The 22,239-nt window shown below is 42.9% G+C and overlaps 1 protein-coding gene across 1 annotated transcript in view; it reads right to left on the bottom strand.

Annotated features, from left to right (window-relative positions):
- Positions 1-22,239, bottom strand: part of LOC115354294 (connector enhancer of kinase suppressor of ras 3-like) — a 49,125-nt gene that overhangs the window by 8,582 nt on the left and 18,304 nt on the right. Inside the window, exons 3-15 of the mRNA XM_030044619.1 lie at positions 19,180-19,382; positions 17,209-17,296; positions 13,401-13,442; positions 12,155-12,274; positions 11,878-11,937; positions 11,080-11,148; positions 10,725-10,871; positions 8,941-9,065; positions 8,132-8,319; positions 7,934-8,020; positions 6,863-7,116; positions 4,437-4,474; positions 2,070-2,112 (exon numbers count right to left, since the gene is read on the bottom strand). Coding sequence (XP_029900479.1) covers positions 2,070-2,112; positions 4,437-4,474; positions 6,863-7,116; positions 7,934-8,020; positions 8,132-8,319; positions 8,941-9,065; positions 10,725-10,871; positions 11,080-11,148; positions 11,878-11,937; positions 12,155-12,274; positions 13,401-13,442; positions 17,209-17,296; positions 19,180-19,382 — 1,464 coding nt within the window. The remainder of the gene's footprint in view (positions 1-2,069; positions 2,113-4,436; positions 4,475-6,862; positions 7,117-7,933; positions 8,021-8,131; positions 8,320-8,940; positions 9,066-10,724; positions 10,872-11,079; positions 11,149-11,877; positions 11,938-12,154; positions 12,275-13,400; positions 13,443-17,208; positions 17,297-19,179; positions 19,383-22,239) is intronic.

Here is a 22,239-nt window from a genome sequence, read left to right as displayed (position 1 = left end):
TTTGAGTTTAGGCGGGTTTACCCTTCAGCACATCTCTACTGTTACCAAAGACTTATTAAGTTCATTAAACCCCTCCCACCCCACCCACCCCATATAATCGCCTGGTCAAACATGTACCACTGCACATAAGTGTGTTGATATCCCATTTTGGTAAACCTATGACATTTACACTTGTGCCATTGCTTGTATACAACTTACAGCCACTTTTTTTTTTGTTCTTTCTTTATGTTTCAGACACCTTTCACAAGGATTTAAGCATCCTAAACTTGAGCAAATTCAGGGACGTGACAGGCAAATGAGCCAAAAAAATAAAAAATAAAAAATAAATAAACCTAACAAGAATCTAGTTTTTAAAAATTACAAGACATTACCAGAAAAAAAAAAGTATAAGGAAAAGTTTTTTGGGGTCATTTTGTTGCAATTTCATCATAAATATACTGAAATAATCAAGTGAATTTGCTCATGTTTCAAAGGCTTTAACTACACACCAAGCGGTTGATATATCTTTATGTTTAAAAAAGACATTCCATCGTCCTCACTTTTGAAATGATGGCTATGCTCTTGCTGCACCCGCTGAGTCAGCCGCACTTCCTAAATCACCAATGTTACAAGCAAAGAGTGTAAAAGACCAGCGGGGGAAAAATGGGGAGAGGAAGTGTTTCAGGTTACAGACACTTATGGCTGTGGGAGAGGGTAGAGTTTAGGCCGGGAGCAGCCTGTGGCCTGGCTATCAACACCCTTCCTCTCTCAGTGTGGAGCAGCATCCGTAGCCATAACATGACTGATCTGGCTATCTGTGCGCAGGATCAGATGTGGCGGGCTACGTCTGACTGGCCTGGGACAGTGGTAAACCATGACACATTCCTGACTCCTGCAGTATATAGTCTCTCTCACTTTTAGGGGCCTCATATCTCCTCCAGTCACTCTTATAACAGTGATTAGCCCTAAGTGACTATGAAGAGCCTCCCACCTCCTCTGTCTTTTTCACATATACACTGGAGCTTCCCCTTTGCACCCCCTTCCTCCATTTGTCACCCCTTCTTTCTCATCCATATCAAATAACTTCCCTGCTACCTCCAAACTCCAACAAAAACATCCCCCCTCCGAGTATTCCTCCCTACTCCTCTCATTTCTGTGATTAAGACAAAAGCTACTTTGGGATGATTTAAAAAAAAAAAAAAAAAAAAAAAAGGATGTACATGCTTGTTTTGGGTACTAACATAAAAAAGGGACAGTTATAGTGTAGTGGAGGGGGAAGTGAGGTAATCTCGCCTGCGACTCATGTCAAAGGCCTGAAGGATTCACGAGAATGCAGATTGGTCACACCATTGTAGGGGCTTGAGCTCCCATCACGCTCCATGCAGAGGATTGTCACGGCACTTAGCTAATATCCCCCCCGAGACTCTTGGAGTGTGTGTGTGTGTGTGTGTGAGAGAGAGAGAGAGAGAGAGAGAGACAGAGAGAGAGAGAGAGGGTGGGTGGGGGTAAACACAGAGTGGCTATTCTTCAGCAGGGGGAATCTCATGCTGGGAGGAGGGAGGAGGGATGGCAGGGCTGGAGATGGTATCAAATTCTAGCTTGCTAAGTCTAGTGGGACTAAAAGCGGAGATTGGCGTAATGTATGGCCACCACATAATCCTCCATTCAGCCCATTATTCCGCCTTCCTATCTTGTACAGAGGTTTGCAGCGGGGTCAAGGTTTTCTTGTTTGGCACAACAGCAAGTCACCATAAATCTGTACAAGTGTGATTTGTCTGCGTGTCACCCGTGACTCTGTTTTCTATCTATCTGACCCCTGCGGAGGTGTATGAGTGGTATGTGCTACTTGAGTCTAACTCATGGTCCACAGCAATGTGTGTGTGTGTGTGTGTGTGTGTGTGTGTGTGTGTGTGTGTGTGTTGTCTCTATGTGTACAACTTGATGGGACTGTCACTGAGGTGCTTGCCTTGGTTTGCCCTCCTCGTGCCAAATGAGTAGAGGTCAAGGCCAGTGGAGATAGCAAACTGTCACTCACACAGATGTATGTATATGTATGTGCAGAGACATATAGCCACACACTGTATTCTTACCGCTTGAGAGAAGGACCACGATCGCATATGTGGATGACTGTATCTGTTAAAAAAGAGAGAGAGAGAAAGATGTAGAGGGAAGAGTAAGTAAAACCATGTGGAAATGTAATACATTTGAGTCACAGCCCCCCAGTGTCATATACATACTGTGTGTTGAGCAGGTATATTTAAGTTACATGTGTATGTTTCAATATACACGGGCAACACATGTATCACTATATCCAGAGGGGGTATATAGTTTATATGTTGGGTTCATATATAAGCAACATATATGACAGTATTTCTCTGGTATATGTTTGTGTATTCTATATCCATATGGGAAACATCCTCTTTGTTGGAAACGGACCACCAAAAGTGATTTTAACTTTCTTGTAGTTGGTTATTGTTTCTCATAGTAATTATTCACAGTTATTAATCTTCCACTGTAGTGAGCCTTGTGCACCGAGAAGCCTCAGCATTATGCGTTTACTCAGACAAAAGTGGCAGGCTGAGAATTTCAAACACGTACTTACTGCTTCCCTAACTTATTCGCAACTGCTCATTATCTTTATCTATGTTCCAATCCTGCTCACTTTGATTTGGCGCTAGCAAAATAGATCCTGTGGGGATTGTTTGAGGGTTGGCGTATGGTCGGTGTGTCAGTGGCTTAGATAATATATTTGGCAACCAGTCACAGCAGCTTGGTAGACGACATGCTCGCTCCCAATGCTCAAAATACTTGGATTTACGTCAGACAGAGACAGGAGGCCTCGCCCTGCAATTTCAGGGTATGAAGTTGTCTGGGGCTTGTTTTTCCTGCCTTTCGATTTGCTAACTTCTTTTTCTCCTGTCCCTCATCTTTCAATTTTCACATCTTTGTCTCCTGCTTAAATTACTGGTTTGTCAAGATGTTGAGATTTATTGCAGATGCAGCTTCCAGTGCTTCGGCAGATATGCTGTGGCCTGCCTCCCACTCAGAAATGCAGCCTTTTTTTTTTTTTTTGTAAATCATCAAAATGACAGTTGTGAAAAATGCCACAGAAAATGAATTGACATGCTATCACATTTTATGCATTGTCATATAGAAAAAAGGTGTTTGAGTTTATTTGTTCTTCTTGACTGATATGGCACAATTAATTTGACACTTGATTAAATCCACCATCAATCAAATTCCATTGCCTGCATTAATGTCAGCTGATTCGCCATAAACTGCAATCAGTTTATTTTTACCCCGTCAACAATGAGTCAGTCTAACCTCAATTGCTTATCCGCGAGATTTACTGCATCATCTATACGTTCTAGATATGAGCAGATGTGAGCTAATCAAGCGCGTGACGAACGGGATGTGATGTGTTTGTGTAGTTCTGAGAATAGAACTGCTGGGGAGGGGTGCGGGTGTTGCACAAGGCCTTTAGTCATCAATCACAGTGTTAATGTGGGGAGTCACACCTCCTCAGGCCCTACATCCAAGACCACCAGAGCTACAAGGGCCATGGATGGGAAGATGCAAGAATGGCTGCCTCCGATGGCATCACATTGTGGAGTGGGATGGTGTTATTTATAGTCCGATGCATGAAGGAAACACGATTTGTCATAACAGTGACATTGCTAAAGATGCTCCAGAGTGTGGAGGTGGGAGGATGGAGACGTGGGTGTGTGGGATGTATTGGAACATCTTGCATGCTGGAGGTCCTGGGAGACAACACTGTCTTGAAAAAAAAAAAAGAAAAAGGAAAAAGCCTATATATAAAAGTGCACATACCCATTTAATGCTTTAGGGTTGTATTCAATTAGCCTGTAAAGCAGCAATAAGTTAGATTTTTACTGCTCCAAAGCACAAAATGTCTTTAAAATATCTGTAGGGGTTACAAGGTTGTGCATTAATACCAAATGACTACTTTGCCAGGTGCTGTGGTTTTTACCTTTCAATATTTCAGCACTAAGTCACTGGCCTGTACTCTGTTGAGGGACAAAAAAAACCCCCTCTGCATTTAAATTTCAAGACACCTCCAGTGATCCCTGCCAATTTCTATAAATGCAATTCCTATTGGCTGCCAAATTTGATAAAGTACATGAATTAGTCAATGCCCTCCTATGGTCACACTTAAGTGGTGTTATCTTTGCAGCTCTTGGCATCAGTTTGTCTGTCTATTAATGCCCTGTACGTTGGCACACAGTCTGTGGCAATCATAAAAATAGTGCACCCACCAATGAGGCACGCCCATCCACAACCTGCTGACGGTCCGTCCCAGCATGGAGATGAGCCCCACCCATCCAGATAGCCTGCTCTAATGTTTCTCATCTGACCTATGGACTACATACTGTAGCAGTGTGTGTATGTGTGTGTGTGTGTGTGAATGTGTCTGTGTGACAGATAGAGCCACTCACCTGTTGAGGAAGTCACTGCTAGAGTGCCAGTTGGGTCCCTGTGATACATAGAGATTGATGTGTTAACACATGTTGGAGGTTGAGTCATGCTATAGTCGCTCAAAGACTCAGCTGGGGTGCACTAACACTCCTAAAATAGTCAACATTCAATGGACGTATTGTGTAGTAGTACATGAATATTAGCACTAAAACATCTTGTCACCTACACTGTTGACACATTCCAGGAATAAAAACCTAATTCCATATTCATATGCTTACTCCTCCCAAGAATAAAAAGAAAAAGTAAAGAACAAGTCATTCAACACATACATATTCTCTCTTGCTAAGTTTTTGTGATTCATTAGCAACTACAGCAAGTCATTCCTCATGTGTGGTGTAGCAAAAAAAAAAAAAAAAAAAAAAAAATCAGCATGCCATTCCCCCATACTCATCTTTGAATTGCAGGCATAGCATGTTAGTGGTTAGCAAACTTAGCAGTGGGTTAAACAGAGCGCAGGTAGTATTTAGGTGGACCACAGATTTTCAGCAAGTGCAAATTAGTGAGGACCGCAGGCGACCGTAGCTTGGCAAGCTAGGGCAGAGCAACGATGTAAAGAGGAAGAAGTGGAAGACAGATAAGGAAAGAGGCTCCACTCAACCAGTAAAATCATGCACAGAGACACAGAGACGACGGGGAAGGGAAAAGGGGGTGAGATGAGTGGCTCCTCTTGACAGCAGTCGGTCTTCACTCTGACACCGAAAGATGCTTGTAGGTGATTGTCCCAGGCTTCTTCCAAAGAGTGAAAATGGTGGAGGTGGTAACACAATGCAATTCAGACCCCTAAATATACACAGGCAGGTTTACATTGAACAGGTTTAAAGAGAGCATATGTGTGGAAATAGGATCCCCTGGTGGAAAACCTGCTACGAGCATATGTTGCCCCAGCCTGAACTGAAGGTTCATCAATAAGTGAAGCAGTTACATAACCATCACCAACTGAGGCACACAGAATAGGCACCTTGACATGAGCTATCCTGTTTCACCACATGCTACAACAACAGCCGCAGGGTTCACCTCAGAGGTCACACAGGTTAGTGAGCTAGTCGGATCTATATGTTGAACTCGCAGTCAGCTTAAGAGCTCATTGTGGGAGTTGAGGAAATTTATAGCTACAAAAGCTGGAACTGCTAAAAATGTCCTTCACTGACAGCTCTTGCAAAGGCTGAGATTTTGAGTGTGTAAAGTGATCCTAAATTGACAGTATAAGCAGTATACTTCATCATAGTTTGTCAAATTCCTCAAAAGCAGTAAATGGTACATTATAAGAAATTATCACATAACCAATGGTAAAATAAAGACAATACAAAGCACCGCTGAAATGAACTGCACATTTTAATAAAATGCTATTCAGTTTTTACAAAAGGCAAGTAAAGCAACATTTTCTTTTGACACTTTTTAACTGTTTTCAGATAATACTGTCATTCTATCTCTTGTGACCCATTATCTACCCATAGCATCAACTACTAGAGGGTCATTTGACTTTTTCTGAAAAAGATAGTCCGGGACTTTTAACAGACCAGTTATTTGGGTCAACCAGCCGTATGTAGAGGCCTTTTAGGTGGCTAATTACAGAGTAAACTGAAAGACAGGATATAGACTGTGTAGAACAGAGTGCATAGCTTTGAAACAAGAGCAAATATTTGCTGGTGACAAGATTGAAAACATCCTTTTCCATACTAACCAATGCAGCATTGACTTCTTATTGACTAAAGTGACCATAAAAATATTTTCTGACGTATATGCATAGTTTACAAGAGGCAACCATTGGCAGTAGGTACTGTTATTAACTGATCACAAAAATGTTATATTAAAAAAAAGAAAAAATTAAAATGTAAAATAAAATTGCAAACTAACATTATATTCCTCTTACTTCTTTAACTTATTGATACAAATAAAACCAAAGTAAGCACACAATTTGAGTAATATCAAACAAGTTTTCTGACGACCTCAATGACTGAAATATCAAACAATGGTACCAGAGAGCATCTCAATTGAAACATGATATAAGTTAATATGTACACAGGAGTCCATACACAGCACACAAGGCCAAAATGTCCAAGACCTGAATATATCCTCTTGAGGATGAGATGGGACTTGTGCTCGCGGAGGAGTGGGTGTTGTGGGCGATGTTAAAGGGGTGATATGATGTGGTGAGTACTATAAAAGCAGGTTTGTTTGAGGAGTAGTAGTTGGTAGTAGCAGTAGTAACACCAGGGAGGGTATGGAGGTAGGGGACAGAGGAGTGTGAGAGAGCCCAAAATTGCAAAAAACAGCCGGACATTAAAATCAAAGGCACTGAGGAAGGACACAAGACAGGAACAGGAAGCCCCGGACAGGAAGCGCATCATCAGTGAGTCAATAGCTTAAGCCGCGTGATCCAACTGACCAGTAGTGAGCGTTCTGCCTGGGCACGCTTGGAGACGGGGGCTAAGGGCGCCTTTTTCAGGTCATCCTGGTAGGGGATGGTGGCACTGTTGTGGAGGTCTGAGTTGGAGTAGTAGCGGCTGCCCCGGATGTGGTCAGCTCCTTTGACTAGCTGTCGGTCCCCTCCAGGCCTGTAGGGCGGCGACACTGAGGGAACCTCCTCTGCGATGGTGGGGATCCTCTCATTGCTCAGGTACCTATAGAGGAGGTCTTCGCCTAAAGCAGAGATAAAACAAGTCAGCTTGTCGTCAGCACAGGGTGTTCAACACTGTAGCGGTTAACCACTGGAAAACACATGAGCCACTGAGTCTTTATCCATCTGATGGCTTAATGTATTCAATAACTAGGTTTGCTATTAACCTAATCTGAACCATGCAGACTTAACCATCAAATTTTGTGCTTCTTCCACATTTTTTGTCAGTTGAATGTAAATGATCCTCAATTAAATCAACCCACTTTCCACATAACATGACATGACACATTTTTGGTCACTGTCACACAGCATTTAGGCAGGTATGGCAGCCACGTGTTACAGTATGTCGACATTATGAGTCCTTTCCACTGCTAATCAAAGCTGAGCCGAGTACAGTTTTTCAATGTTCCTATGGCACAATGAGTATCAACCCATCGCAATAATGACTTTCCACTCCTTTTTTCCCCGAATGTCTTGCCAAGGCAATTCTAGGGAGTAGCTAGCTCCCCACAATCTCTGACTGCCATCCAAATGGATGGAGAAGAAATTAATTCTCACAGTAAACCAGCTCCCAGTTGTCTGTAACCCAACTTTATTCATATATCCAGATGGGGGCAAAAAAAAAAAAAAAAAAAAAAAAAAAATCAGACTGGTAGCAGGTGCCTGCCAAGCTGAATCACATAATAAAAAACAACATCAGATATATATTATGGTGCTCACTTTGTGGTACACAAGCTCATGATGACATCCACTGGTGTCAATTGAAAAGAGACACTGTGACTGGCTACATTTGCCTGTTTGTTGCTTGCAATCTGAACATACCATGTGCATGTACATTACCTTTCCTTCCTTGTGTCCAGGGCTTAGCATAGGGATCTATCACTCCCAGGCAGGTATCCACTGGCATGGAAAGGGGCCGGGGCTTACCTACAAACAATAGTTCAACATTTATGAGTACATTAGTTATATAATTCCTTTATTTATTCAGCATCCATTGACAGGATATTAATAGCATTCTCCTATCGAGATAGTACTAACCACGCGAAGGTTTGTGCTCCCTCATTCTGGGCTGTATCACGTTGGCCTCAATAGGATAGCCCACGCCTAGCTTGTCATAATCCCCGATGGTGAAGCGTCTTCTGCTCTCCTCATCCAGGAAGGAGTTGGGTGATTCAGAGCCCTTTGGTCTTTTGCTGATGCTGGAGAAGGAGCTCGTCCTGTCCTCTCTGCATGGAGAAACTAATGCTCACTCATTTGGCACAGGCACAGCGCAAGTAGTGACATACCATGATTAGAATGAAGTGCAAGCAAAATAACGTTCTGCTGTTGCCTTCAGCCTAATTCCAGTGAAATAAAAAATTCAAACTTAATTTTCAAATTCAGTCTCTTTGACAAATGAAAGGAAGGCAGCAACAGTTTGTGGTCTCCTTGAAGGAGGCAAATGAAACAGGTCATTGCGTAACAACTGTAGAGGGGGTGGTGGGTGCAGAGTGGGATGAAGACAAGCAGAACAGAATGTGCAATAGGAGGGGAGGGAGATGTACGCCAGGCGTGAGACAAGCGATCAGGGGGCTGGGACACACTCATTATCCGCCAGCCTCAAAGGCCTGGGCAAGGGAATGTAGCAGAGGATGGCTGGGGGCGCTCGGATCGCTCACTGCAGGGGAGCAGTTGGCCTCTGACTTTCTTCTCATTTGTCGCTTGAGCTGTTTCAAGGTTTGTGTTTGAATTTTAGCAGCAATTTAATGTTCTAAGTATTCTTAGAACGATGATTTACTGATTAAAAAGTGAAGTAAGAAAAGATAAAAATGAAATCCAACGGTGGCAGATGGAATGGGACCACTCACCGTGGGGTGTAGGGCACTGTGGGAGGAGGGGGGATGTACAAGTCCAAGATAGCTGGCTTCTCCTTTTTGGTTGATCTGTTGGCGGAGCCACAGGGAGACTGGGCTCTGATCAGGGAGGTATTATTCTGGAAAGCAAAGCGCACATTTTTTTCCCATCAATATCTTACACTGCACATTCATCTTGACCAGTGCCAGGAGTTTTTTCATTGTCCCTGTAACGCCCCAATTAATAAAGTCTCCCCACTGACCACATGATCCGACTGAGAAAAACTCCTTGTCCCAACTACCTATACACATAGTAATCTACCAGTGACAGCTGAAACAAATTGATTCATAGCATTCCATGTCTGCTAAAACTCTGTGTTATTAAATCCCAAGTTAAGGCTAAATAAGACTTTCTGGCAACAGGGAGTTCTCCACATATGGGAAAACCTATAAGAGCTTGTATGTGCCTCCTTGAGCATAAACCTTCTTGTTTGAGGTATGGAAAGATTGTAAGGGGAGTCCAAAATAGCCTCTGAGACGTATACTTGAAACCATACTCATTTACCACAGTTATGGCTCTCAACACTCCTCACAAATGTATGCCTCTTTTTCACTTTCACTCTCCTCAGACACGAATAATATGTATTAGGACTGCTGCCAGAAATGTTGGGACCCATAAAGATACCAGCATTAATAATATACTGTACTGGAGGCAGATAAGTTAATGACAACCAAACATCCAACTTGGGATACCCTGAATCATTCATTCCCCTTTCCTATTCTAAATAACTCCCTTGTGTACAAATTATACTGTAGTGCAAAACCAGTGTCATTCATTCCTGAATCACGGTGTGCAATCCATCTTTGTTTTGCCCTCTGGAGCCTTTCTTATCGCACATAAACTGAGATAGAGAACTTTGATATCCGTGACACCTTGTTCAAACAAGTCGCTGGTGGGCAGGTTGACATTGGCCACCTTTGTGATGACAGCAACTCTGCTGTCTTGAGAAACCGACTGTCAGCTGATATCATCTGATCCGGCCTTCTCAGGATAGAAAACAGCCTGTTTTGGGGCATGATCAGGTGATGCCAGAGCCTGAGTTTTGGGAGTCTAAGGTTACAACAGCCCTATTGTCTCCCTGAAGAGCAGCCTATTAGAGAGGACTCAGGTGGTGAATGGTGGTTAAAAGCTACGCCAAGTCTAATTTGTCCACATGAGGGACAATGGCAAATTAGATTACAGTTACATAACTTTGTTAACACAAATTTTATCAGCTGCCCCTTTGGAGACTTGAATTTTCTGTCTTTTGAACAAAAGCTGTTTTTTTTTTTTTTTTACCTTTTCTCAAATAGGTTGACCCAAATACTTAACAAATTAAGTTAAGTCCTATTATCATGGACAGAGACAGGGTGAACAAGCCCAAATCGATTCTTCATAAACCCAGGCTAATGCGAACTGCCACCCAGCACTAATGATTGCAACATCTATGCTCTTTGTTTCTAGAGAGGCAGTTGCAGTCTATCCAGACTCACACGCCACTGGCACTTCTGTCTCCTAGACTGAATGACATCACGAGACGTTGTTTTGTTCTTCTGCCACACAAAAACGTGTTGTATTCACTGTCAGGGTGGCTCTGTCTTACTTGTCTGAACTTGCTGTTTTGGAACAACTCCCTAAAAGGCTGATAATTGGTTGTTAATATAGACAACTGCACAGAGGCTTTACCTGAGCTTCACAGGTGACTGAAGGAGGAAAATTTGTGTGTGTGTGTGTGTGTGTGTGTGTGTGGGCCTCATACCTGTGGCACTGGGGGCTTCCAACGCATGTTCTTGAGCGGGGCAGGGGTGAAGCCCATCGTGCCTGTAGGCCTCTTCTTCAGGAGTAGCACCACACCTTTGGGGTCCTCCCTCAGTTTGACCACCAGGTTCTTCAGCTGCCAGCCCACCTGGATATATAAAACTTATGTTAAGGTGGCTAACTTAACAAACTTAAATTGGTTCTTTCAAATTCCAGACTACCCTACTTAGAGGCCATCTCAACACAATAAAAATTAACTCTCATTAACTTTCATTATTGCTTTCATTGTGTCCTTCATATGCTATTGTGTATGAACTGTCAAACATTTCAGATATTCATGAAACTGAGGTGCTTACCACTGTCTGCTGGTTGACCTGGATCACCTCATCACCAGCATGGATCTTCCTGGTCAGGTCTGCTGGGGACTAAAGAAAACACATAAAAAACACTTTTTATAACTTTTAAACAGCTTCTACTAATATCCAGCTTTTAATACTTTTCTGAAAATGGGTTATCTTCCTGGCATTCTTGCCTAATTTAATCTTTCTCTGTATTTGACCTCTTCAAGACACATTACATGAACTATGTGTTCGATACCAATCATGAGAAAAGGCAAACACCCTCTGCGTGTATGATTATCAGTTGATTTTTATTTCATGTGGAACAGATGTCAAACAGGATTAAGGAGTCATTACTGGTGATGAATCGGGCCCTGATTCACAATGAAGGCCTGGAGGCGTGAGGATCCGATCACGACAGTGAGGCTGGAGCATTAGTCACTAACTGTTATACCGGTGTAGGTTAGAGCAGGACTTTTTGGTCGTAATTTATTATGGTATTCATTGGTGGGGTAGCAGAAACAAACAAATTCCCTTTTGAATGAGGAATTCTAAACTACAAGGAGGAGAATGAAGAGGAAGATGGGGAGGACAAGAAGGGAAAGAGTTAAGAATGAGGCTTGTTAGAGTAAGAGTATGCTACAGAACAACTGCTGTATAATGGGATTGATTAAGGAGACTTGACAGTATGAAGTAGGAAATATGATGAGAAAAATAACAAATTACTGATTGACTTCCGTTAAACTAAGACCAGCTGCTTCATTTATCTGCCTGTCAACCATTGCAATGAGTGGTAGAACTGACGTCAGTGCTTACATGTTCTGTGGTTCCAGTGATGACGTGTAACCCATCGTAAGTAGACTTGATGTACATACCCTGAGGACACAAAACAATAAAAACCTTACTTGTGTTCTCAATAAAACCATGATATTCTCAAAGGGACAGCAAAGCATGACAGACATGTGAGGGTTGCAATTTGACACACATTGCATGCATTCCAGGCCTGCAAACCCATACAGCAAGCAGTAGGTTTAGGGGTAGAAAAAGAATGAAGAAGGAGAGGAAGAAGAAGAAGAAAAACAGCATTCCTCACCAGACCCTCCCCTGGTTTGATATTGGTCAGCTGGACTTCCTCCAAGCAAGCCGATTGGCTCATCAGGGGGTCAGAGGTAGTTCTCACGGTCTGATCGCAGATGCTGTTCAAGACCTTGGACTGCAATGGAAAAGGTAAAACAGAGGTCATCAAGGAGGTGAGGAACAGCAGGCTATCATAAACCTGCACCCCACTCTGACATTATATGAAGCACGATTCTCTATGGTGTATTGTACCTATGGAGGCATTGTTTATGTTACAGGTTAGAACAAGAAAGGACAGAGCTACACTGGTGGTGCGAATCATTCAGCCAAAATCATCCTTCATCAGCTACTTTGGGCTAATTATCTCCCTCCCTTTCCTAAACAGGATTATGTGTGCACTGGGTTATGTGTGTGCTTAGAGGAAAGCTTAAGGGTAAGGGGGGGGTCATTAGTGTGCAATTAACTGGTTCTACACCTGCACACACACATAACACTGAAAACACTCCCAGCACACACACACACTGCCCTTCTCTCCGATTCCTCCCTCTCCATATTTAGGACAAAAGCAGCAATTTGTCATAATTAGCAGGGCCTTTTCTCTGACTTTTCCTTTCAGGTACATGCATTTTATTTTGCACTTATGGCACTGACTTTTTGTGTTAGAGTTAGGCTTGTGCAGACACTGAATACGGAAAGACAGTATGGGGTCAAGAGAAAGATAGAGGCACAGAGGTGGAAGTAAAAAGCAAAGAGAGAGAAGGAATAGATGAAACTGCAAAATGAAACAAAAGCTGAAGAAGATAGATTAAGACAAAGAAGAAGAGGAGGAAGAAGCACAGAATGACAATGAGGACAAGTTAGATGAGAGAAATGAGGAGGAAGAAGCAAAGTAGGACAAAACAAAGGATGGGACAAAGAGAAACTCTAGTGCTGGGTTCACTGAGGGTGTCTCAAAGAGACAAAGAGGCAGAGCACTACAGGAAGTCCAGCATTAGCCCAAAGAGTCTGGAGAGTGTCAGAAACAGGAAACACTGATTGATGGCTGGGGCGTATTAGAGCCACCTCCTCCACTGGCAATTGTATAGCACCGTCTGCCCTATTCACTCAGAAAAACAACCTCGCTGCTGAGAGCATGTCACACAATCTCCATGTAAAAAGACATTTTCCCAAACGATCAACCAGACTTCATACTCCCCTGTACAGGAACTTCTGGGTTTAATGTAGTTTATGTCAGGAGAAACAAAGAGAGGAGATATACTTACAACTTCTAGGATCTTTTCCTCCATCTCATAAACAGTGCAGTCCTGTTAGACACAAGAAAGTGATGTTAGATACACTTGTGAGCAGTAAACGACAGGGAAGAGGAAGAGGTTATTCAATGGTGAGATAGTGAAAACAAAGTATAGGGGTTGTGTAAATACGATATAATCAGCACTCCAGATATAGAACTGAGAAAAATGGAGAATGGCCACAAATAAACAGCTTTTAGATTCAAATTGCCTCTCTGAGTACTTTCTGGGGAGGCTATAATTACACAACATGCTGTGTGGGGTTTCAGTAAACTATACAGGAGTGTAAATACCATACTAACAGTCATATACTAACAACATGCAGACATGGTGGAAAATGGTTGTGTTAGACTTAAAAGAATTTTTAGATAACCTGCTTTGTTTATTTTCAGAATCGTAGTGGAAACTTTTAGATGCTTCTGGGTTTTCTACAGTTGCGATATGGGTGAGTGGGTGGGCCCATGGAGGCAGGGGGTCTTGAAGTCAAACACAGTTGCTGTGATCCTAGTTGTTCTGGGTAAGGAACCACCAATATGAACTGCAGAGTCAGCTGCTGGAAGACTGACCACTGTGCCTTCCAAGCCTTCCAACACAGCCCTCATAGACTGCAGCTGGACTAGACACAGCTGAGGCAACAGCCTTCCTGACAACTGTGTTGTTGATGGTGAAAGGGCCCCTGGTTAGAGCTGTTCTAAAGGGGGGTACTGTTGGCGTGGGGGGCCCCCTGCCTGTTTATGGAATTGGCTCTATGCTGAGAATGCCCCAAAGGCAGCCATCCATCAAAACAGAGGTGAAATGCTTCTGTCAAATCTAAAGAGCACAGAAAATCTACCTCAACAAGTGTCTTATTTCCCAAAGAGTCCTCACAAGCCGCAAGTCTTTGTTGATGCAAAACAAAGGAAAAAGCGGAGTTGTAGCCCTCATAGTGTTAGTGGCAAGCATAGACATGTGCTGTCTACAAAGCCAGCTCTGTTGCTCTTTGTAAATCCATTGTGCAGACAGCACATGGGGGTCGAGCAAGCGTTTCCATATTTCCATAGCTTGCAAATTCCACTGGGCTGAGGGGAGTGTCTGTGTTCAAATGCACTTGGCTTGTTATACCATTGCTTTGTTTGCATTGACAAGATTTGCTTGCTTGTCTATGGCTGTGAGCGAAGGCTTCACATCAAAGCAGAGGACATCCTAGGCTCTCTCTTAATAATATTTATGATGTGTGTATGAGTGAAATGATCAATGTTTCAATGCCGAAGCTCTAGGGTCTAAGCTCTTTTGTAAAAGTAACACACACGTGGCTTTGTCACATTTCCCCTATCCTAGAGGAATGGGGGGGAATTCATAATAGGTTTCATTTGACTTCTATTGGTAAAATCATGTTTCCGTGCAATGCATTTTATAAAGTCAGCCAAGGATATATGGTGGTTTTGGAAAGAATTTGGCTCAACTTGCATAAACACACAACTACATATTTCTGTTTGAAACAGCCCTATTTTGGATGACTTCAATGCTGACTAAGCCAAAAAGGATATGCTAAAAATATATATTTTGAAGTTTAGAGGTTGTGAAACTAAACAACATCATTATACATTGCAGACGTTGCCTGGAACAGCTACAGCCAAGTTCTGACATGCAATCACATTTAAGGAGAGCTTCTCATGTTTCATAGCAGCAAGCCATCAAATAATGTGAATACAATATCACAGATAATCCCTGTAAGATCTGCTTGTGGAATCCAAATGAATCCCATCTCTTTGTCAGAACCAAAATCCTCCTTGTAGACAGAAGCCAGATCATAACTCAGCACTGAGAGGCTGAGGGGACAATTCCCTGGGTGTACTGATCCCTTACGTCATGGACTTGATCCCACAGCCAGTGTGGATCAGATGACTGTGCATCTCTCAGGGCTTTTGATCTGCGACCAGAGAGGATTTGCCTGGTTGAGCAATGAAGTGGCCAAAAGAGAGGAGTGTTGGCACAGAACAAGAATCTGGCATGTAGCTGCCTTTACAGCTGGGAGAAATAAGAGCCGATGACTGCAACAGTGTGGACCTGGCCTACTGACATCCTGTTATTTATACAGTATCCTCATATGATGGATGTACTTGTTAAATTTCAGTCTTTGGCCTACCTCGCCTCATCTCTGCTTTTATGCCGAAAAAGGCATTAGATAAGAAACCTTGCATCTCATCCAACGATTTCGGAGTACAAAGCAAGGACAAAGCACACGGGATCAAGGAAAAATGTGTTCTTTGAAAGTGAATGACCTCTCAGCTCTCTAATGTCAGCTGAGATGGGTGCCACGTTCACAGTTTTATGGCCGTGTCCCATTGTGTGTGTATACACAGGCTTCATTCAGGCAGAACACATAAATTGCTCGTTCTGAAAAGCTTTGATTCTTGGCTGAAGTTCATGAACGAGCTGGGCAACCTCATATTGCCCTCCCCCATCATAAAACAAGTCACTGTGGCAGTCCCCCTGCAACTTATTTCATTAATCAGTGGTTCGTAAACTGACCAGTGGGTTTATAAAAATCCAAGGGAGTTCAATTGGTAGGTAAAGCAAGAACCTCACAACTTTGTATGTAGGTTTATAATGTAGCCCAGCCTTGCCAGCTGAGCTTGAATAGACTAGACTTGAGTGATAATTTGACACTGGATTATATGTGATGAGATGAAAACAAGCTTGTTCCTCAGTATTTTTGCAGTTACACAGGTTGATAAACCCTGGTTTAGAGCTTATATGAAAGTCTTACAGGTGATGGAGCAACCTGACCGCTCCGATTTTGCAAAAGCTATCAGGAGATTATTCTACACCGTATGCACAAAACCCCTCGACTTCAAATGGCAGCGTGGGAAATGTATACCCGTGCTTCCCCTGGACGAGCGGGGGCAAAGACCCCCACAGTAAATCACCAGAGGTGCTGAAATCCCAGACACTGGCGAGGCAATCGGCACTCTGGGAAAGGAATTCATTTTGATGTAATAACCCTATAAAAATGACACCTGGGGGTCTCCACAAGCCACTTTCACTGCTGGTGGAGAATGTGTTCCTTTTTGAGTGATGCTTGAGCTGAGCAGTTTGAGGGGAACAAATGGAACAAATAAACTAATGTCTTGGTTATTGAAGGGAAAGTCTCTCACTTGTTCCCCTTTGTTTCGGCCATATGCATAACCGAAGAAAAAGACCCCTAACCGTCTCAGGACAGTTTGCCAAAACAGTAAATCATGGAATGTGGAGTAAACATGCTGATCCTCCACTTTCACTGTTATCCATATATCTGGCAGTCGAGTTGGAGCACATTCTCGTCCACGCATTAAACCTACACACAGGAAGTGCTTTCAAACAGCTCGGTCTCCCACCGTGAGCATCCTGGAGGAGCAAAACAGAAACCACATGGCCGAGGGAGTAACACAGCCTGGGGAATGTTGGCAGGCAACCAGTTGGTTTTATAAAACTGTAAACACAAAGGCTATGATTAGCATTAAACGTCCCCACGCTTTGGGGGTCTCCTCATTAGCTCGCACAAGGGGAAAAAAAATCTCAAGCAAAACATCAACAGGCTGTAATGTGTTCAGATTGCTGGCTTCAGGCTTATGTCATGGCTGCCAGACCACATTCCCCATAACTGCACTCTCCTCCACTTTATCCTGCATGTCTGTATCCTCAGGCTGGTCTGTCCTCAGTGGAAAAAGCGTGTGTGTGTGTGTGTATATATATGTGTGTGTATGCGTGTGTTTCCTAGGGCTAACTACACGTGTGCTGGTGAACTAACTGGTGTGCAGACCTGTTGAACTGTGGTGGTGAGATCCAGGCACAGCTGAATGATCTTGTTCTTGGTGGCTGTGAAGTCGCTGATCCCTGTCAGGGGCGTCCTGCAAACGGACAAACAAGGAAAGGGAGATTATTGAGAAACAGTGACAGCAGTGCAAAGCATGTCAACAGTAAAGTTGTGATGAATCTTGATAGGTTACACTCAGAAACCTGCACATTTCCAAATTCAAATGCTCTAACAACAACGCTATATGCTTAAACTGGCAAGTACTAAAAAAACACCAAATAGCAGAAATAAATATTCCACTGGGCTGACTTAGTGACATGGAGTCGGTTATACAAGCCACTGACAGGGAGCTTCACAACAGGCCCAGTGAACCTTGCTCTGATCGCTGTGTTTGGGTGAATGAGCACAGACAGACTTGGTTGTAACTCAAGAATGCCACCATTTCGGTGCACAAATATTCTCCTTTTCCCTTCCATTCCCCCAACTCCACCCAAAAACACACTCAGACATACACTTATGAACTCTAAAACATAGCACCAAAAGCACCATGCAAACCCCAAATACGCTGGTGTGGCTACTTGCACTACATAAGATCTGAATGAGATGTTCAGAAAAAATATGAAAGTCATTTCAACCATGAAGGCCAGCACACTGTCCTGACAGCAGCGCTGGCTTTGTCTGAGACCAAGAGACTAGTGGTGATGTTCAGCTTCAGCAATACGATACTCAAATTTATCCATGACATTATTCCAAAAGCTATCCATTCACTGGCAGTTTTTTCAATTTGACTGTAGCATTTAACTTTACTGAATAATGGGGATGGTAATTTTTAATATTTCCCATAAATGTAATTTTATTTCTTTATCTTGCAAAATGTATAGTAATACAATAATACAGAACAGTGCACCTACTGAATTCTCTGTCCTTTTTTCAGCAAGGAATAGATCATATGTAACGGTGTCTGTTTCAAGTCACTAGTCTGAGTACATTTTAATCAGCTACATATTTTAAACCAGTGACTTTACTTGTGTTTAAGTAGAATTTCAACACAGTAGCAGCTTCTACTAGAGAGGGATACTCTGGTACTCATTGTGCTCAAGTTGAAGTGATTCACTGTGGCCAAGTGGGATCACTGCCACGCATTTTAAAGTCCTTTAATGTGAATGTGCATGGCTGGTTCCAAAGCAAAAAAGATTTAGCACAGCTCTGGTAAAGACTGAATGCTATATTGTTCCTGTCCAACATCACAACTACCCTTTATAACATGACATCACCATGCCTGCTCTGCCAAGCCTGCTGAAAAAAAGAGCAGCTTAATTTTAGCCAGCTAGCACCTAATCCTGGCAGCCTGCTTATATACTCTGCTTTTATGGTGTGATGCGTTTTTGGAGCAGGTCAGGAGAGCAAAGGGGGACTCTGCTAGCTCTTGTCCACGGAAATCTCAGCTCATGGGGTGTTGCATCGCTACTGGCAAACTGCTAAATGCACAGGCTAAAAAGGAGGAGCTGAAAATAGTATGAACTTGGATACTAACATGGAGAAATGCAAGTGGTGTAAATGTATTTTATACTAAAAATGTTTCTGCCGCATTATTATTATTGCTGTGTTTTTTTTTTTTTTTTTTTTTTTTGTCATCCAACTTCTCTCATGAGTATTCAGTTAAAATGATACCTTGTGTGTTGATTTTTTCTTTAGAAGACACTGGATGCTTGCAGCTACAATCTGTCCTTGAGCAAGGCAGTAACCCTCAACCTACTGACCCAGTTGCAAGTCCCACTAGTAAGCTAAGCAACTAAAACCGAGAATACGAATGCAAATATCAGAAAATGAATATTTTACTTGAAAGGTTATGCAGCTGCCATTCAAGCTGTGGCTGTATGGCAGTCAACAGAATATTTTAGGTATTTACATTTCCCTTTAAGCTTTAAAAAGGAGCCCAGAATGTGCAGGAAGGAAATGTCGGTAAAGCGGTCATACCTGTCGAGCCAAGCCAGGAGGCTCTTTGCAGCACCTATGAGCTCCACCACGGAGGTAAGGAAGTCATTGGGTGGCTTGCGTGAGGTGCTGCCATCGTACGCGGGGCTTTTCCTACGGTCAGACGTGGACATGTGAAGACTGTTGGTGGCAGCTCTCATCCTCACTACCAGGTTCTTTAGGTTGTCCGTCTCCACTCCATAGTTCTGAAACGAGAAAGTAATAGACCATTTTGATAAACAGATCCAGACAATGAACTGAGACAGAGGACACACTTAATATTTCCCTTCACCCTCTCACTTTTCCTCTCTTTATCACTGTAAATTCTTTGCTGATGGATAAATGAATACTTTCATTCCTGTGTATTTCTATCATCCAAGTGAAGCCATTCATCAAAGTCACTGTCAGAGCAACAATCTTAAAATACAGATGAGAGCAGTTGCAACTGTGGAGACTTATTCCCAGGAAGACATGTTGTTTCGTGCACAATAAATGGTTGTAAGCAAGGATTTGACAGACATGCTTTAAGGATGTTTGTCTGTCTGTGCTGCTCTGGCGTGAAATTTCCCCTCCAGGCTCCAGGTTAGGCTTTAGGAGGGTGCACGTGTCATCACCTGATTCCCATCAAGCAGAGCAAAGTCTGCATTCTTGTGCCTGGCCTATTTCCTGCTTTTGCATTCCTCCAATTTATAGGTTATGCACGTGCACAGAAGAGTTGGATTCTGTGTGCTGAAGGGTCACTTCGACAGCGTACAGACCAGCTGTGAAGTGAACTTCTGTAGTTGACAGCTGTGATTGAGCTCAGCGTGGCAAAGTTTCTCAAGAGGATAAAAGGGCGAGAGTGAAAGGGAGATGGGCTTGAACGTGACTGCTGGTCAGTTTTCAAAGTGCTTTGAAAGCTCTGTGCCACAGCGTCATGGTAGAATTACCACAGCAATCATTTTCTTCCTCTTATTTGGAAACTGTTACCTACATCTAAGGGTGAAGTGTACAACCCCTTCATTACACAAATAGTGCTGGATTGTTCACTCTTGAAGAACAGGACTGAAAAAAAAATATGTTCTTGTAACAGGCCTTTGTCCTGTAAATACTATGCTACCCACAGCACTGTAGATAATCACGTGCTCAAGAAGTTTAAAAATGTTTTATGGACCTTTGGCAGCCCTGTCAGATACCACATAAGATGATACTGCATCTCATGAAAAGAATTTCCATATGTTAAATGCATAACATTAGAGGAATGTTCTTAACATGAGCAGACTGCATTTCTTATCCATGCAGAGAGTGACACAAAGGCTTCCCTTTCAAAATAAAGCTTAGAAATGTGTTAAAAATGTGTCCTGCTCAGCAATTTTTAAGATCACCATTAGTATAGTGTTGTAATTAATCATCACCACTACCCTGTATATCATAGAAAAAACAACTTAAGCCCTAAAAAAGCTTACGCCCTTAAATACTTGCATGATTCTTGATTCAATTTGGTGGAAAGAGTTTGTCTAGAGTAAGGTGCTAAAAGGTGAGCGGAGGAATGGTAGCCTAAGTCCGGTCCTGATAAAATATCAGCTCACAGGGTGTTGCATCGCTGCCAGCAGTGCTGCTATGTGTGACATGCTTTGCAAGGAAGAAAATAGCACATGCTTGGCAAAGAGATCAGCAAGTGGTTAGCGTCTACTTTTATTCCACTGCTCTGAAACTTTACTGATTTCTATTGCTCTGGAACTACTAGTCAAAGAGTGGTGGAAAGACTGTAAAACATCCCCAAATATAGTTCAAGAGAAGAAATGAGGAAAAAGTAAGAAATAGCTGGATGATTTAGTGTCTTCAACATCCACGGAGACAGGACCACGCAGTAACAACGGGGCATTAGCACAAAGGCAATGTGAGCATTTCAAGATCAAATGTCTCCCCTGGCTTTGTCATTAGCAGGCAAATCACACAGCCACAGCAGCTCTGACTGGTCCCCAGATGTCCAGTGAGTCTTTGTCCCACACTGCCAGCTGAGCTAAAAAACAAGTCAGGGTGGAAATCTGTCTTTCCAATCAAATGCACTCCATCTCAACAAGATTTCGAGCCAAATTTGTGTCCTTTCAGCCGCTTTTTCTAGGGCATTCTCTTAATCTAGTATCAAGATGGAAAAAGTAGCCGTTGTGTGTTAGGCCCCTTCAAAAAGGACAACACACTGATATACAGTAAGTGTCCTCAGGAGAGATGAAGAAAGACTATCACAACACAGCACTTCCTGCCCTTACTGCAGACATTACATGGGCCTGACTTTGCTGTAACATATACAAATGTCTGTGGCCTGTACCCAGTCAGTGTGTATGCGGGTGTGTGTGTGTGCCTGAGCCACTTTGTGTCCACTAAGGATAGCAGTTACATTATTACCTCGGGACAGAATCACCCTCAAGGCAACAGTAAAACATTCACAGCAGTTTCAAGTCACTGTGGCCAAATGATCTTACATATAAGTCATATATATATATTCAGTGGCTGCTGGATACGTGTGTGCCTGTGTGGATGCATGTATGTGTGTGAGAGAGTCAATGTGGGGGGATTTCTGGTGTTTGAGCAAATCACTGGGGTCTAAAAAAGATGTAAGAGGTGTTGTGTTTCTAGGTTGATTCTGCAGAACGCATCATGTCTAAGAGAGGACCAGCAAGATTAACTGAACTGCTCGTTTTCTGTCCCAAGACAGCAGTTTGCGCTTGATAGCATTTGGCTGGCAGGGAAACAGCATAAGACTTCCCAAAGGCCTATAGGGCTGGTTGTTAGGATGTCAGGATCCTGATTTAGGTTCCATCTCACAAAAAGCAGATCTCAGGTCCCTGTAGGATTAAAAGGTGCTGGGACGAGGTTTAAACCATACTATGGATGCATACATATAAACTTCGAAAATGCTGGAGCCAGCAGCAAAGTGTCAAAGAAGGTTGAGCAACCACATCAACAGGAAGTGCTTGATCTCACAGTAAACACACTGAGAGAAAGTGGGGGTTGGAAGCTGTGTGAGAGTGGGAGGGGTCGGGTGCTGGTGGGCTGTGTTTCACTTGGTAGCGGTGACCTTGC

Source organism: Myripristis murdjan, chromosome 22 (assembly GCF_902150065.1).
Source record: "Myripristis murdjan chromosome 22, fMyrMur1.1, whole genome shotgun sequence".
Lineage (NCBI taxonomy): Eukaryota > Metazoa > Chordata > Actinopteri > Holocentriformes > Holocentridae > Myripristis > Myripristis murdjan.
Note: the sequence above shows the minus strand (reverse complement) of the source record. Positions and strands in the feature narration are given on the sequence as shown.